Raw genomic sequence first — 16,447 nt, forward strand, 5'->3', positions numbered from 1 at the left:
AGAAAGGCTGCTGTCAAATGGACTAGAGATCCAGCTGTGTCCTGCCACTATCCCTGGTTTGCCTGCCTAATTACCTAAATAAGTCCCTTCTTTTCAAGGACGATAATGTGCCTGAAGGATGGTGTCTGGTGGGTGAGGACGTTGGCCTTATGTTTGGAATGTTTTTATAAAGACTTTTTTCCTTCATGTTTTACTTATAGTAAAATTCTCACTAAGCTTTAAAAAAGGAAGAAGATTCTCCATTCGATTCCTGGCTCTTCTTCCACCTTTGTCCAAAGTTAGACCATCAACTACGAGAAATCTCATCCTAAAGGATAAAGAAGAAACTAGAAACTTTTCTGAGTCCTCATGCCTTCCTTTTATTTCCAAAGTGCTTCAGCTTCCCATTACCTGCTCTGCAGCTGCTTGGTCCGTGGACACCCGAGCCTTTTTCAAGAGCTGTCGAAGTTTGTCCAGTTCCTCCTGGTGTGATTTACGAATTTCATCTATCTCCTCCTCAGCCTGACAGCGCTCTTGAGCTGACTTCTTTTTCCTTTCTGAGAGGTTCTTAGGAACAAGAGAACCATCATCAGCTCCAGTTGTCTGATAGAGGATAAATGGAGATGGCGATGGTTGGTGGTGGTAGTTATTAACGTCACTGGGTCCTTACTTCGTTTCTGGAAACAATTCATTTTTTCAATTTAATTTCCCCTATATATTTAACATTCTTGGCTACTGGCAGAAAAAAATTGTGACAAGAAGAAGGAAAACAAGAAGAGCTTTATCTACCATTGTATGAAGAGATGGGGAATATCTTAACAGTGGTTAGGGTAGAGGGAAGTAGATACTTTCACAATCTACTGGTAGGAAAATCACAATCCTGTGAAAGGACCTTCAAAATACACACACACACCCAGAATTTACACAAATTATAATTTAAGGAAGCAGTAGATCATGTTCATAAAGATAACGTGCTACAAGGATGGTCACTGCAGTAGTATCTAGAACAATGAAAAACTGAAACAGCCCCCCAAATCAGAAAGAACTGGTTTTTAAAAAACCTGATAAAATCATAGAAGAAACTGAAAATATAGACCAAGATTTATCCCCTAAAAAGGCACTAGGCCAAAAGGACTTTACTAGAGTTTTATTAAAACCTCAGAAAGAGGTTGTTCTTTTCATATTTAAACTGTTTCAGAGCATAGAAAAAGACAGAACTGTTCCCAATCCATTCAGTGGGGCTAGTATTACCCTGATATTAAATTTATAAAACATCAAAAGATACTATTAAATAAAGTTAAAAAACAGCAAACTAGAAAAATATTTGTAACATCTATGACTGACAAAGGATTAGCACCTTTAATAGTGTTTCTAAATCAAACTAATATTACAATAGATAAAATAGCAAAGGACATTAAAAAGAATTCACAGAAGAAATACAAATAGGCATTAAATATATGAAAGCTTTAATACTACCAAAAACACACATTAAGACAAGATAGTATATTTCACCTATCAGACTATAAAGATTAGAAAAATTGATACGTGCAGAGTTGGAAAAAGTATGGAGAAATGGGCTTGTTCACACGGTGCTGGAAATGCAAGCTAACAAACTCTTCAAGCATAATCTGGCAATATTTATTTCAAAAATTTAGATGTTAAGCATTCTTCTCTGATGCAGCAATTCTAATTCGAGTGATCCATTTTATGGAAATGCTCAAACGAATTTGCAAAAATAGTTATATAGTACAAAGATGTCCACAACAGCAATGCTTGAAATAGTGAAAAAAGGGAAACATAAATATCCATCAACAGGTGAATAGTTAAATAAACTATGGTACAGCCTCACAGTAGACTACTATGTAGTAGTTATAAAGAATGAAAATTAAAAATTAAAGACCTAAATGTAAGACCGGACACTATAAAACTCTTAGAGGAAAACATAAGAAGAACACTCTTTGACATAAATCACAGATCTTTTTTGACCCAACTCCTAGAGTAATGGAAATTAAAACAAAAATAAACAAATGGGACCTGATTAAACTTAAAAGCTTTCGCACAGCAAAGAAAACCATAAACAAGACGAAAAGACAACACTCAGAATGGGAGAAAATATTTGCAAATGAAGCAATTGACAAGGGATTAATCTCCAAAATATACAAACAGCTCATGCACCTCAATATCAAAAAAACAAACAAGCCAATCAAAAAATGGGCAGAAGACCTAAATAGACATTTCTCCAAAGAAGACATACAGATGGCCAACAGGCACATGAAAAGACGCTTAACATCACAAATAATCAGAGAAATGCAGATCAAAACTACAATGAGGTATCATCTCACACTAGTCAGAATGGCCATTATCAAAAAATCTACAAACAATAAATGTTGGAGAGGGTGTTCAGAAAAGGAACCTTCTTGCACTGTTGGTGGGAATGTAAATTGATACAGCCACTATGGAGGTTCTTTAGAAAACTAAAAATAGAACTACCATACGACCCAGGAATCTCACTACTGGGCATATACCCTGAGAAAATGATAATTCAAAAAAGACACATGCACCCCAATGTTCACAGCAGCACTATTTACAATAGCCAGGACGTGGAAGCAACCTAAACATCCACTGACAGATGAATGGATAAAGAAGATGTGGTACATATATACAATGGAATATTACTCAGTCATAAAAAGGAATGAAATTGGGTCATTTGCAGATATGTGGATGGACCTAGAGACTGTCATACAGAGTGAAGTAAGTCAGAAAGAGAAAAACAAATACTGTATATTAACGCATATATGTGGAATCTAGAAAAATGGTACAGATGAACCTATTTTCAGGGCAGGAATAGAGATGCAGATGTAGAGAACACCCGTGTGGACACAGGGCTGGGGGAGTGGGTGGGAGATTGGGACTGACATATATACACTACCATGAGTAAAGTGGATAGCTAGTGGGAACCTGCTGTATAGCACAGGGAGCTCAGCTCGGTGCTCTGTGGTGAACTAGACAGGTGGGATGGGGGTGGGTGGTGGGAGGTCCAGGAGGGAGGGGGTATATGTACACATACAGCTGATTCACTTCCTGTACAGCAGAAACTAACACACCACTGTAAAGCAACTATACCCCAATTTAAATAAATAAATAAATAAAAATAATCAACACTGCAAAAAAAAAAAAAAGAATGAGGAAGTTCTCATTCTTATTAGTATAATGGCCACAATACAATTTTTTTTTTAAAGTATTAAATATGATCCCAGGGGCTTCCCTGGTGGTGCAGTGGTTAAGAATCCGCTTGCCAGTGCAGGGGACACGGGTTCAAGCCCTGGTCCGGGAAGATCCCACATGCCACGGAGCAACTAAGCCCATGCACCACAACTACTGAGCCTGCACTCTAGAGCCTGCAAGCCACAACTACCGAGCCCACATGCCTAGAGCCCGTGCTCCGCAACAAGAGAAGCCACCGCAATGAGAAGCCCGCGCACCGCAATGAGGAGTAGTCCCCACTCGCCACAACTAGAGAAAGCCTGCGCACAGCAACAAAGACCCAACGCAGCCAAAAATAAAAAATAAATTAATTAATAAAAATAAATAAATAAATAAATACGATCTCATTACTGTTAAAAATGTTATCAGCATACATATATGGATGTACATTTATTTTATACATACATGTATATATGTATGTGTATGCATATATTATATACACAGAAAACAATCTGGAAGAATAGTCATATATCTTTTATACTCGTTGCCTCTAGTGTATGAGAGGGGGAAAAGATAAATTTTATTTTTTATTTTATACTTTTCTGTATTATTTGTATTTGTTACAATGAGCACATGCAACTGTAATTTTTCAAAGGAAAATAAAAATGTTTATTAAACAGCTAACCCTGGCCACTTGGGCCCAACAGAGAAACTTCAGATGTAGAACTTACCTTTTCCAGAGACTCCTTCTCAGCTCGAAGGTCAGTCAGCTCCTCCTCCAAAGACGTCACCCTGAGTTCCAGTTGTCTCCGGCTTTGCTTTTCACTCTTGAATTTGGACTGTGCTTGCTCAGAGGTTTCTTGGAGCTCTGGGATATGGCAGCACAGAGACTTGGCTGCAGAACCAGAGCTGCAGTGGGTTGTATGGCATCCCAGCACCGCCTTCAAAGCTGCATTCCATCATCTCCCAACCCTACCACACGAGCCTCTTCCACTCACTTCCTCCAGCATCACCTCACTGACCAACAGCAGGTTTATCAAGCCATAAACTGACGCCCCCATCCATCCATATTTATCTCTGCACCTACATGTCACCTTCGACACATACAAAATGGAAGAGAAATGTTCTAAGTGGTCAGAGACCACCTTCGGAATATTACCACTCCCATAATTCCATTTCAGTCATCATCTCAACACACTGGACTCAACACATTGAGATCTTTGTTTAGTAGTGGTCCAGGCCCTTTCTCACTGCCTGGGTAAGATATTCTCAACTCTCTTGGTAGCTGGGACATTCTACCAAGAGTCTGCTTTCAAAACATTCCTTCTCAAATAAAGCTATTTGGAATATTTCTTAAAAATGTAATGCATCAAACAACAAGGTCCTACTGTATAATATGGAGAACTACATTCAATATCCTATGATGAACCATAATGGAAAAGAATATTAAAAAAAGAATCTATATATATGTATAACTGAATCACTTTGCTATACAGTAGTAATTAACACAACATTGTAATCAACTATACATCAATAAAAAATAATAAAAAAATTAAAATGTAATGCATCAAAATTAATTTTGTTGGAAAACTTTTGAGATCCTTATGGTGCCCTTAAGGTAACTGTCACAGGGCACCACAAAAACAGAAAAGAGGATATCTGTACGACATTCAAATCTAAGATTTTCCCTCAAGTGCGCCCAAGTGATGCTCTAAAAAGGAAGGGATTTATCTTCAAGGTATCACTTCACCAACTGACATCAGTGTTTTTTAGCTTTCTTTTTGGGCAAGTTAATTTTGCTTTTTCCTAACTCTGCTGCTATTCCAGCCACACCCCACCCACTGGTCCCATCTGTGCCTTCCACATGTGTTTCTTTATACAAAGTGGTGGATGAATCAACATGCCAGTCTCCACAAATCTGCTTTTCAAGTCACCATGTCTTGAGCAGCACCACTGTGCCAGGCACTAAACTAATACTAAGGGAAGGACTTTACAAAGATGAGCAAGACACCATCCTTGCCCTTCAGAGGCTTGCATTCTAGAAGGGAAAACACATATAAGTAGTGCTGATCAAAGGCTATCTCTGATAATGGGCATAATAATGCACTCGGAGATGAAGGATTTTAAAGGAGATCAAATATTCTAGGGAAAAAAAGGGAAAGTTTCTGAAAAAGGCAGTTTTTGGAGAGAACTGGAGGCAAATCTTGGCGATGGTGGGCACACCAAGTCCAGAGAATAGCATGGATAAAAAGCAAGGCAAGAAATACAGGATGTGTTGAAGCAGCAGGCTGGCTAGTATGTCCAGAGCTACGTTGAATTGGGCAACATACAGGAAATAAGCTAAGGTGGAGGGGCCTTGTGTGCCAGGCTGAAGGACTGCAATCCATGCTCTAGGAAAGAGGCAACTGCAGCAGGAAGCACCTGCTTCTTAAGCTTCTACTGAGTCACAAGTTAAAGGAACCCTTCAGTTAGATTAGTCAGTCACAAGTTAGATTAACTCTTCAAGGCCTATGAGGCCAATCCTAAGTACCAAGGATACTCAACACTCGCCCAAACAGAGCAGAACTGTGGCCACTGATCAACTCTAAATGGAGAGTCAGTTCTTCTGTTGTCCTTTATGCCAAACAATCATGTAATAGGTTTATACTGGTTCACCTTAACCTTTGGCTCTGTCCTTCACAAACTTCATTAGCATTATGACAAATGGACTGGGAGGAAGGAAACAGTGTAATTCTTTAAGTTTACATTGTCAAAATCCCAGCCCCCTCCAGCAAGGGCATACCTGAGAGCTCTGCCTGCAGTTTGGCGAGTTGGCCCCTAAGGAGGTCTGTCTCCTTCATGCTTTCTGTCAGCTGTACCTGCAGCTCCGTTTCTTTCTTTTGGTGGGCAGTCATTTTCAGGTGTAGATGAGAGACCTGTGCAGTGGCTGCTGCTAACTCTTCCGTCACCTTGGCCTGAACAGTAACAAAGTACGATGTCACTTTAAACATGGTGATGGCCCAACCTCACATACTCTGTGCTGGCTGAACTGGTAGGAAGATAGCTAAGGCCACCTTCAACCTGAATTAAGCCCAAATCAAGCCCTCAAATGTGCCAGGTCTCTGACTCAGGAATGCCCTTGCAAAACTTTGTCCTTAGGAAATACTATGCAAGAACACAAAAATTTTGCTACAAGGATGACTGATGCAGCATTGTTTATAGTTGCCAAACAATGGAAACACAAAATAATTTTAAAAATGAGCTTAAGCAAATTGATATATCTATCCTGTATGCAACTATTAAGAATAGTGCTATGAAAAAACACTCAGTGGCTTGGTATACAGTCACCACCTATTGTTAAATCTCACCAATCTGATACATAAGAAATGGTATTCCTGCCATTTTCTAAGTTTCCTATAATGAACAAGCATTTTTTTTAACAAGAAAAGGGTATTTTAAATTTTAAATTGAATGCCTTTGATGGCAATCCACTTCTCAGTCTACAACTTCTCCCTAGCACTACTGTACTAATATTGGGTTGGCCAAAGAGTTCACTTGGGAACGAACTCTTTGGCCAACCCACAGTAGTACTATAAAGATCGGTCACGTGAGAGTAACTGCTTTGGGGGTTCTTTGAAGAACAGTGGTAATAAAAAAAGGGAACACTCCAACTTCTTTGACTGCTCAATGCATTTTAAATGGTGCTCTGTACTGGCCAAACAGGAGCTAAATATTCTCAAGTAACATCCGATGAAGTCAAAAAGACTACCCTGGAAAACTGTCTACAGATATTCTACTTATGAAGGGCAATGATGAAAATGATAATTAAAAGGATGGTCAATGAAAAGGAATGGTAAACAAATGACAAATATTACATTCATTTCACCTGAATTGATGTGCTCCTGTAAAAAACAGGAGAAATCAGATGACAGGAAAGGCAGTGAGTGACTGCTCCGCTGGTTTTGATTTGGGGGCAGCAGTGCATTTACAGGGTTGGACCATCTCTCCTATACTATTACACTGTTACTACCATTACTCCTCCTATACCACTATACTTTACATGCATTCTTACTGCCGTCTACTTTCTTATTATCACTTGTCCCTTCTTAGGGTATTCACTGCGCCTACCTCAGTTTTAAACATTTATTCCAAAGCCTTAATCAGTTTTCTAGCTTACATTTAAAATCTGATATTTTGGCTCTCTTAAAGGTGGGGGAAATAAAACAAATTGTATACAAAATAAAAAGAAATAAGCTATGAATGAGTATCTGAGTGTACACTGGCAAAGGCTCTCTTCTTGACCACACTTCAAGTTAGGCTCCTCTAAGCCCATGACCTTGTTCTCCCCTCCTGTCTTTGGCCAGACAAGCCCAGTTTTAGCAAGAATCCCTGCTAAGTCAGTTTAGAGTGAATCTCTACCCTTGACATCTGATCAAAGTTCTCCATCCCAACCTTTGCTGTCTAGGTCCTTGGCCTGTTGTTAGCAAGAATCCCCCTACCCAGGATGTCTCCTCTTAGTAATTTTCCATCCACTGACCCCCCTCACTCTGCTCCTTGGCTGTAAATTCCCCACTTGCCCTCTTGCCCTTAACTGTATTTGGAGTTGAGCTCAACATTTCTTCCCTATTGCAATAGTCTTTTTATTTTATGTATTTTTTTTGCCACACCGTGTGGCTTGCGGGATCTCAGTTCCCCAACCAGGGATTGAACCCGGGCCACAGCAGTGAAAGTCCAGAATCCTAACCACTAAGCCACCAGGGAACTCCCATCTATTGCAATAGTCTTGAATAAAATCTTCCTTACTGTTTTAATAAGTGTCAGAATAAATTTTTTAGTAACATGCGACCTTTAGAGTGAGCTCTAAGGTACTTATTTTTGCTGTTCAGCAGGCTTAGGTTTTCATCTGTGAAACTCAGAGGACAATGACAGTTTGGACTTCCAGACAGAAGAGGAGTTTTCACCTGCCGCAAGTAGAATCAAAGTTTTACTCACTGTCCTGCCTCAACTGGTCTAACAGAAACTGAACTAACACAACACTCAGAGGGCTTTGCATCTATCGTGGCTCCAGAGTTCACTGATATCAGAGGGAAGACCACTTGCACAGGGCCTTGCAGCAGCTAAGACCACTGGAGGAGATGAATTCCAGAGGAGAGGCAGTGGGGCGGATGGTCACTCTCACCAAAGAACAAGCAGAGTGGAAAATCACTCAAAAGCTCTTATCTCAAGTTATAAAGTGCATTCCATTCAATTTTCATGTTTTCAAAAAAATTCAAATACAAAATATAAAACACTTCTTAAATCTGAGAAAATAGCAGATGAAAGGGTTGTGATCTCCCAGCTGATGAGGGGGAGCCCAAACAAGAAGGAACTCATTTCAGAAAAACAGTGTCACTGGAGGAAAGACAGGAGGAGTGGGGCTTCCAAATCAGTCATCTCAACCCAAGACCCACAACAGTCTTCCTTCCTTATAGCTACTTCAGAAACAGGTCAAAATACCTAATTCTGAACTGACTGAAGTCAAACAGCAATGCTTTAAAATGCTTTGACAGGGCTTCCCTTGTGGCGCAGTGGTTGAGAATCTGCCTGCCAATGCAGGTGACACGGGTTCAAGCCCTGGTCTGGGAAGTTCCCACATGCCGCAGAGCGACTAGGCCCGTGAGCCACAATTGCTGAGCCTGCGCATCTGGAGCCTGTGCTCCGCCACAAGAGAGGCCGCGACAGTGAGAGGCCCGCGCACCGCGATGAAGAGTGGCCCCCGCTTGCTGCAACTAGAGAAAGCCCTCGCACAGAAACGAAGACCCAACACAGCCATAAATAAATAAATAAATAAAAATTTTAAAATGCTTTGGCAGACACAGATGAAGGAGCAAACTAAACAATCTCAAACTTCACAATAAGTATTTGTTATGTGGCATAACAGAAATCGTCTGTTGATTTTTTCAGCAGAATAGGATTAGTTTCTAATAAACTGTATAATCCTCACCTTAACCAGATTACTAACATCAGTGATTATTTTTGAGTCAACTTATTGTAATGCATTTATACAACAGAAATGTGGATGTTGGATATATTAAAAATCTGTTGGAAGATTTCTAGTTCTCTTCTCAATGACGGCAAAAATTCTGCTGAAAAGCAAACTGGTAAGGACGTACAGAGGACACTCCTCGGCTCTACACATCCTGACTTGGGCTTTTCTCTCCCCAGTTACTTTACCTTCTCTTGCTCAGCATGCAAAACTCTTGCCTGTGTGTTTTCTGTGGCAGTTTGAAGTGAGTTGTTCCTCTTCTCCATCATCAGGTTACTCTGCTCAACATACCTGTGAAATAAACAGGGAAAAAGAAAACCTTTATCAAGCACTCAATGCATACCAGGTATAACCCAATGTATCAACAATTCAGTCGTTAGAGCATTGCTCTATACCTTCATCAGGAACAATCTGAAAGCATTTTGTTTTCTGAAGATCTGCAGTAATCAAGTTTGGAGGCAGGAACCTGGGCCTGGGTGAATTGCTTTGAATTTGCAGAGTGAAGAGGAGAGGAATTTGAACATGTGTGGTGAGGGGAAATAAGAGAGGAAAGAGACAGGAGTATGAAGGCTGCAAGGAGGGAAGAAAAGAAAGCCACTCCCCTTCCCCCTTCCATGTGGGAGACAAGAGACACTGGAGAAGAGAAATATGGGAGGATGATATTTTAAAGTGAAATGCTATATGCTGTAACATGTTCCACTGACCCCTCCCCACAAAATAAATTTTCAGAAGGATCTAGAAAAATTATACAATGCTTGGGTTTTATATGGAAATCAGTGAAGTTCTGGTTGATAAAATAAGAGTCAGCCCACACAGAAGAGAGAAGAGTTGACATCAGGAGTTTTCTAGGCACTAACACTGCTTTTACAGATGAGGAAACTAGAGCCGGCGGGAATAAATAAAACGCCCAAAGCCACACAACAAATGAGGAGCAGAGCCAGGATTCAAACACAGGTGTGCATTACATCACAGCCTCCTGAAATCCCGCTCAATCAACAAGCAGTAATTCACATGACAGGCAGGAAACAGAAAAGAGCAGAAATACACATAAACTTCTGTAAACAAACATGCTTATTTAACTTGGGCATTTACAAACTAAACCCTTTTTTGTCCATCCTAGCCAGTGCCCCGTACCTGTCATTACCTCTGATTTCGTTCAATTAGTTCACTAATCTTGTCATTCTGTTCTTCTATCCGACTGCTCTTTTCAAGGATCTCTTGCTTCAATCTTTCATTTTCCTAATTCGAAATATATGATGTTTAACTTAAGTTTTTAAGAGAAGAGCACCAGATAAAAGGGAATCAACTTGAACTGACAGATGATACTGTTACATATCTGAGAGAAAAATCTAGAACTTATGTCCACATAAATATAATACTTAAAACAATGTATCAAATTCTACCTGATGGATACAAATCACTACATCCAATAGACTAAATGTATAAATGGCTATAAAATGAAGCGGAAACTTTGGAATATGGTCAAAAAAGAAATGTTTCCTTCTGATAATAGAGTGATAAGTCACTTGGAGTAATTAAGCCATAATGGATTTTCCAGAATTTCCCAACTCCGTGTAGCATTTGTCACATGCTCTTATTCCTGGAGTGGAGGTTTCAAACAGTAGTACATCTCCAGAGAGAGCAGGGGCAAGATCTCCAGGTTGAGTGCTCCGTTCTTTTTTTTTTTGTTAAATGATATTCTTTTTTTTTTATTAGTTATCTATTTTATACATATTAGAGTGCTCTGTTCTTGATCACTCTCACCTGAATAATTCGTTGGATATTGCTCATAATCATGCTTGTTTCCATTGTCACCGACATGCTAGGAATGAGCAGGGAATTGCCAGTGCTACGTTTCTGTAACTCTTCAACCTACAAAAGGAGTGTCAGAAAGACTTTTCATGAAATTTTTAAAAGGAGAAATACAATTTACCCAAGGTCTGACTACTTTTTTGAGGGGGTTAATAAGTTTCTGAGACAATCTCCAATGTAAGCAGGAGTTTTCTTCTGCTAACTGGATCCCCAAATAAAATGACCCTTCTAGGGAAATTACTAACTACTATGAATACAGGAAACCAGGAAGAGTTTACCTATAGCCCTGGTTGCTCCCTGTTTGTATCCCCTCTTTATACCCCCACTTTCAACACAGCCCCTTAGTCATGAGATGACTTAGTCACCTTAGTCATGAGATGATCCATTTTATCAGCCACTTTGCTGACTGCCATTCGAATTTCAGTGTTATGCTGCCGGGCTTCAGTCATGAGAAATGAAGCCATGTCACCTGATCCTGAACAGACATAAGCCAAAAAGAAACTTATGAAACTGTAGCAGAGGATACTATATGAGGAAAAACCAACAGCTCTATCAGCAGAGGAAAAAAAGAAACGAACATTTCCAAATACTGGAAAATGCTGTAGGTGATTTACACTGTCAGGAGAAGATGGAGAGGGGTTAAAGGCAAAATGCTCCAAAGCTAACAATAACTAGCTATCCTCCTGCAAAATGCATCAAGTGATACAGTCTGGTTCAAGGGCACAAGTAGTGCACTAGCAACTCAGATTGCTTCTCCATTCACCCAACTGCATGCCAGGTATTGGACCAGGTACCAAGGATACAGCAAGGAATGAAACACGGTTCCTGCCCTTGGCAAGGTCAGTCTGGTGAGGAGACTCACGTGTAAACAGATCATTATAACAGAGTGTTGTAAGTGCAAAGAATGAACGATGTACGAGGTTACAAGGTACAAAAGAAGCACAGAGAAAAGCAAGATTAACTCTTTGGTGACACACGTATACAGTTATGTCTCTGGAAGGAGAGGAGAGAGGGATGGTAACAGGAAGCCTTCACAGAGGAGATGACAGATTCAATGGTTTCCCAGATGGAGAAGGGCAGGGCTTCCAGACAAAGGATGCACTCAGGAAACCCTTACCACTCCAGGACCATAAATTTCATTGTGGGATATACTTGCTTCTTCCTACCACTGTCCTAATACCCAAAGTGATTACTGTACAAAAGACAAGCTGCAGAACAAGAAGGCAGGATACCACCCCAGCTGTGTGCATTTTATTTTGCTTTGTTTTTTACACTAGGCAACCACACTTGCACACGTATACAAGATATCTGAAAAGTTACCCAAGTGACTGTTTCCTAAGGTCAGGGGGGTTTAATGATGGAAAACAGTAACTTCACTTCACACCTTTTTGTGTTGCTTGACCTTTTTATAAAAGTATATTCTTTTCACAACTTTAAAATTTTAACAAAATAGCTTTCATCTGAGATACTGAACAGTCATCATGTTTTCTCCCAATTTCCTCCAATGTTTTACTCTTTTACTATTAACTATGAACTCTACAGAGCAACTCTGAGAGGGGAATTAAAAAGGGCTGGCAGGAGAAAATGCAAGAAACAAAACACAGAAAGTGGCCATGAGGGTTTTTGTGGGGATGATGTAAATGTTCTAAAGCTGGATTATGGTGATAGTTGCACAACTCCGTAAACATACTAAAAAAACCCATTGAATTGTACACTTAAAACGAGTGAATTTCATGGTATGTAAGTCATACCTCAACTAACTTGTTTAAAAAAAAGACAAGAAAAAAAGGGCAGAGATCTACTGGAGTCAAAATGAAAAAGGGATGGGAGGGAGGAAAGCACAGCAAGAGCAGAAGATGAGAAACTCCTACCTTGAAAATGAGGAGACTGAGAGAGCGGTGCGGGGTACAAGGGCCGAACGGGCTGCAGCTGGGAAGCAACAGCTGGTGCCTGAGGATAAGCGTAGGCTTGCATACCTGTATAGGGCTGAGAAAATGCCAAGTTACAGATGGCTCATAAAACCATCATATCTCTCTTTTCTGCTTAATTTGTCTTGGATGGAATAAAGTAGATAAACTGGAAGGAGACTCAAACTTATTGAAGCTGGAGATGTAGGAGACCAGGGTTTGGTATTGGGTAATAATTGTGGCAGGAGAGTCATGTATGTAATCCAGTGATGCCTGGTCACTAAAGTCATACCTAGAGAGTGAGGGAAGCGTGTCTCAGGTCACTCCCCAGTCCTCTTGTGATGATTTAATTAAGTAGGAACTCATCCCCCGGCCATTGGGCCTATTGATGGTCTAAAAAATTTTAAAACTAAGCAAACGATGCTTGGTTTCATTAAGGTAAAAGAAGAGGTGTTCACTGCGATTCCAAACTAAAGCTACCAGTTTCCAAAGGATGCCTCTCCCCTTCTAGATTCTGATGCTTATCTGCATGACCAAGAGCTCTCATTTTCCTCTGAGCCTCAGCCACCTCAACTATAAAATGAAATAATAATACCATTTCTTAGGGTTGTTGTGTGGATTAAATGAAGCGATATATAGGTAAAGTTCCTAACAGCTGGTAAGTAAGTGCCTGGAAGACAATAAATGCTCAATAAACAGCAGCTATCATTTTAGTGACGATGGTTATTCTTCCTTGAATTAAGGAAATCCAGCTCATTTCCAGGGATTGGTATAACCACCCATCCATTACTAAAAAAGAATCTTAGTCTATAGGCTGTAACTCTCCATTAGGTCCATTCAGGAGTGGGGAGAGGGCCAGGTAGGACTTTTCTCAATTCTGATACACCCCTTCCTAATGGGGCATAGCTTGGCCACCATCACTCTGATCCCTCCATCAAGAATCACCAAGGAAGTGAGGGAGTGAAGTCTTAACCATCAAATGTGTCAGGGCAAAAGAAAGAGTCCACTGTCCGGGCAAACAGTCAGCAGAGGCAGGCAGGCTGTTGCCACTGCCTTCTGTGAAAACAGAAAAAAACCTACTTTTAAGAGCTCACTTTTGGAGGATAACTAGACAAAGAGTTCAGCTGTATTTTCATACAGCCTCCATCCACTGACCCTCCACCACAGCCGTTCTGCTGAGTGGAGTGCGGAATCTTGGCCTCTCAGCTGTTTGACAGAAGAGAGCACAGAAGACTTGAATCTATAGCCCTCAATTAGACATGTGTGAAAAGGAAAACAAGCAAACATTGCTTGGGCTTTTACTATGTACCAGGCCTTGTGCCAGGTGCTTTGCTTGTTCTTGCACGAAATCTTTACAACCACCTATAAGGTAGATAATCCTTTGCTTGTTTGGACATGAGAAAGTAGGGGTTCAGGAAGGAGAAAATTATAAACTCTGTGAGGAACTGGTACAGTACAAATCGTGCAAGAAGAAGAAAAGAGACGGACGAGAACCATAATCAATGATAGCGTATAACTGATATGGTTTAAAAATGTCGTTACCTGAAAGGACTGGGCGTTTCCAGATACAGCTGAGTGGGAATCATGAGATGCAACTTGCATCAAGGCAGCAGACGGTGTTTGGAGCCCAGAAACAGATGGCTGAGATGCTAAGATAAAGCAAGAAGTTTTCACTGTTATCCATCCCTTGCTTCTTGGTACAAGTCTGGACTATCACCTTTCACACCATCACCCTTCAGACTTGACCACTTCTCTCACTTAGCCTCCTAAAATCAGCTCTACTGGAGTCTCAGCAATGGGCTAGTGGAAGGAAATTGGGCATGCTCAGGTGCACGTGACTCAGACCTACGATGCCATCAGCTGACAGAAAGTGCAGAGTTACACACAGGGAGATGGCTCATTAGCTGAGTACCGGTTTCCAAAACTGACAATGCAACACAGCAGAAGACACAGCAAGCAGACCAACTACATCTCCAGGTCTGAACATGCCCTACCCAGGGACAAACTGACAAGTTTTATACTCTAGTTCAGTTCTCAATACTAAAACAATGCAGCCTAACATTTTAAGGAACAATGATGACAACTTCGGTACCGACCCAATTCAAGGTCACAGAGCCTCAGAGACGTTCCTTACCTTGTGAGGTCATCTGTGGTAGCACTGGATGGGCTGGCTGAAGAGAGGGCTGGATGGACGGAGTCACCACAGGCTGCCCAGCTCCTCGAAGAGCATTCACGTCCTGCAACAGCATGAGCATTTTGGTTACTGTGTCTATGGGTCCTTACTGTGTCTATGGGTCCTTAATTGAAGACTGAGGGTGACTGTCCACCCTAAACCTGCTTACAACCAGTGCTTTTAGGCAAAGAAGAGGAAGGAAAGGCAAGCAGAAAGGCAAGAGTTTAAGGTATGGGCTATGGGAAGAAAGCACTCTATTATATACTGGAGTAGGATCCCTTCTCCCTGTAAATTGTATCAAATAATCATAGTTAATTTCCAGTATAAGTTGTTGATGTTATTTTGTCTGAAGCAGCTAGAGTGACTGCTCCCCATAATGTATCATTTTGCAAACCAGCAGCTAGCTGCCTTAAGACTGACCTAGTCTGTTTCCAAAGAATTAGGGCCCCTTACAAGGAAACCCAGGGAATAATGCAGCCTTTCTCTTCTGCCAAATAATATACACAGACCTCAAGGTACTCACAGGAAATCAGATAGAGTAGGATTCACTGTGCCTGACTGCGATGCTGTTTTTGACAATATAGTTTTAGAGTGTTTTCCCCTCATTCTTTCTCTTCATAAAAGCAAAGCAATGTTGGTCCCTACTGTAATTCTAAACAAAGTTAACATCTTCCTGATTCATTCAAGGAAAAGAAAAACTTGAGGCACAATATACAGTGACTGTGATCTGCTATGCTACAGTTCAAGGGCTGAAATCTCTTTGACATTCTTTTACTTCAGAACTTCCTCTTGTTTTCCAATATTCTCAGAAATGTATTATGCATTTCTGGAAAAGCATCCCAGTTTTACATCATTACATAAATCAACCTAAATGTCTAACAACAGAGTAAAAGGAATCATGATAAATCAATGTAACAGAGCACTGGGTTATCTTTAAAGGTGATAAAGTTTTGTTTTATTTATTTACTTTTTTTATATTACTGATATTAACATAAATGTTCATGATATAACATTAAGTTAAAAAATCAGATTATGAAACAACATATAAAGAATGTCCTTTTTGTTAAATATGTTTCTTCTTTTTTTTTTTTTTTAATTATATATTTATTTATTTATTAGGTTGCGCCAGGTCTTAGTTTCAGCTCGCCAGCTCCTTAGTTGTGGCATGTGAACTCTTAGTTGAGGCATGTGCGTGGGATCTAGTTCCCTGACCAGGGAATGAACCTGGGCGGCCTGCATTGGGAGTGCGGAGTCCCAACCACTGCGCCACCAGGGAAGTCCCTCTTCTTTTTAATTTACATTACTCTACAATGAATAATTAGCACCTAGAAATTTTAATAGTATTATCTTATCCAAATTTCATTTCCA

General features: G+C 40.3%; 1 protein-coding gene across 5 annotated transcripts in view; it reads right to left on the reverse strand.

The window, feature by feature from the left end:
- The window catches only part of FKBP15 (FKBP prolyl isomerase family member 15), a 56,232-nt gene that overhangs the window by 8,149 nt on the left and 31,636 nt on the right, over window positions 1-16,447 (reverse strand). For 3 of the 5 annotated variants that reach the window (XM_036855134.1, XM_036855129.1, XM_036855130.1), the window contains 10 exons: window positions 15,041-15,143; window positions 14,449-14,555; window positions 12,871-12,985; window positions 11,365-11,474; window positions 10,952-11,059; window positions 10,332-10,426; window positions 9,376-9,478; window positions 5,966-6,137; window positions 3,915-4,051; window positions 391-582 (listed from right to left, as the gene is read on the reverse strand). In XM_036855134.1, coding sequence (XP_036711029.1) covers window positions 391-582; window positions 3,915-4,051; window positions 5,966-6,137; window positions 9,376-9,478; window positions 10,332-10,426; window positions 10,952-11,059; window positions 11,365-11,474; window positions 12,871-12,985; window positions 14,449-14,555; window positions 15,041-15,143 — 1,242 coding nt within the window. The remainder of the gene's footprint in view (window positions 1-390; window positions 583-3,914; window positions 4,052-5,965; window positions 6,138-9,375; window positions 9,479-10,331; window positions 10,427-10,951; window positions 11,060-11,364; window positions 11,475-12,870; window positions 12,986-14,448; window positions 14,556-15,040; window positions 15,144-16,447) is intronic. The other 2 variants (XM_036855131.1, XM_036855133.1) reach the window with 2 other exon arrangements.

The sequence above is a fragment of the Balaenoptera musculus genome, chromosome 6 (assembly GCF_009873245.2).
Source record: "Balaenoptera musculus isolate JJ_BM4_2016_0621 chromosome 6, mBalMus1.pri.v3, whole genome shotgun sequence".
Taxonomy (NCBI): domain Eukaryota; kingdom Metazoa; phylum Chordata; class Mammalia; order Artiodactyla; family Balaenopteridae; genus Balaenoptera; species Balaenoptera musculus.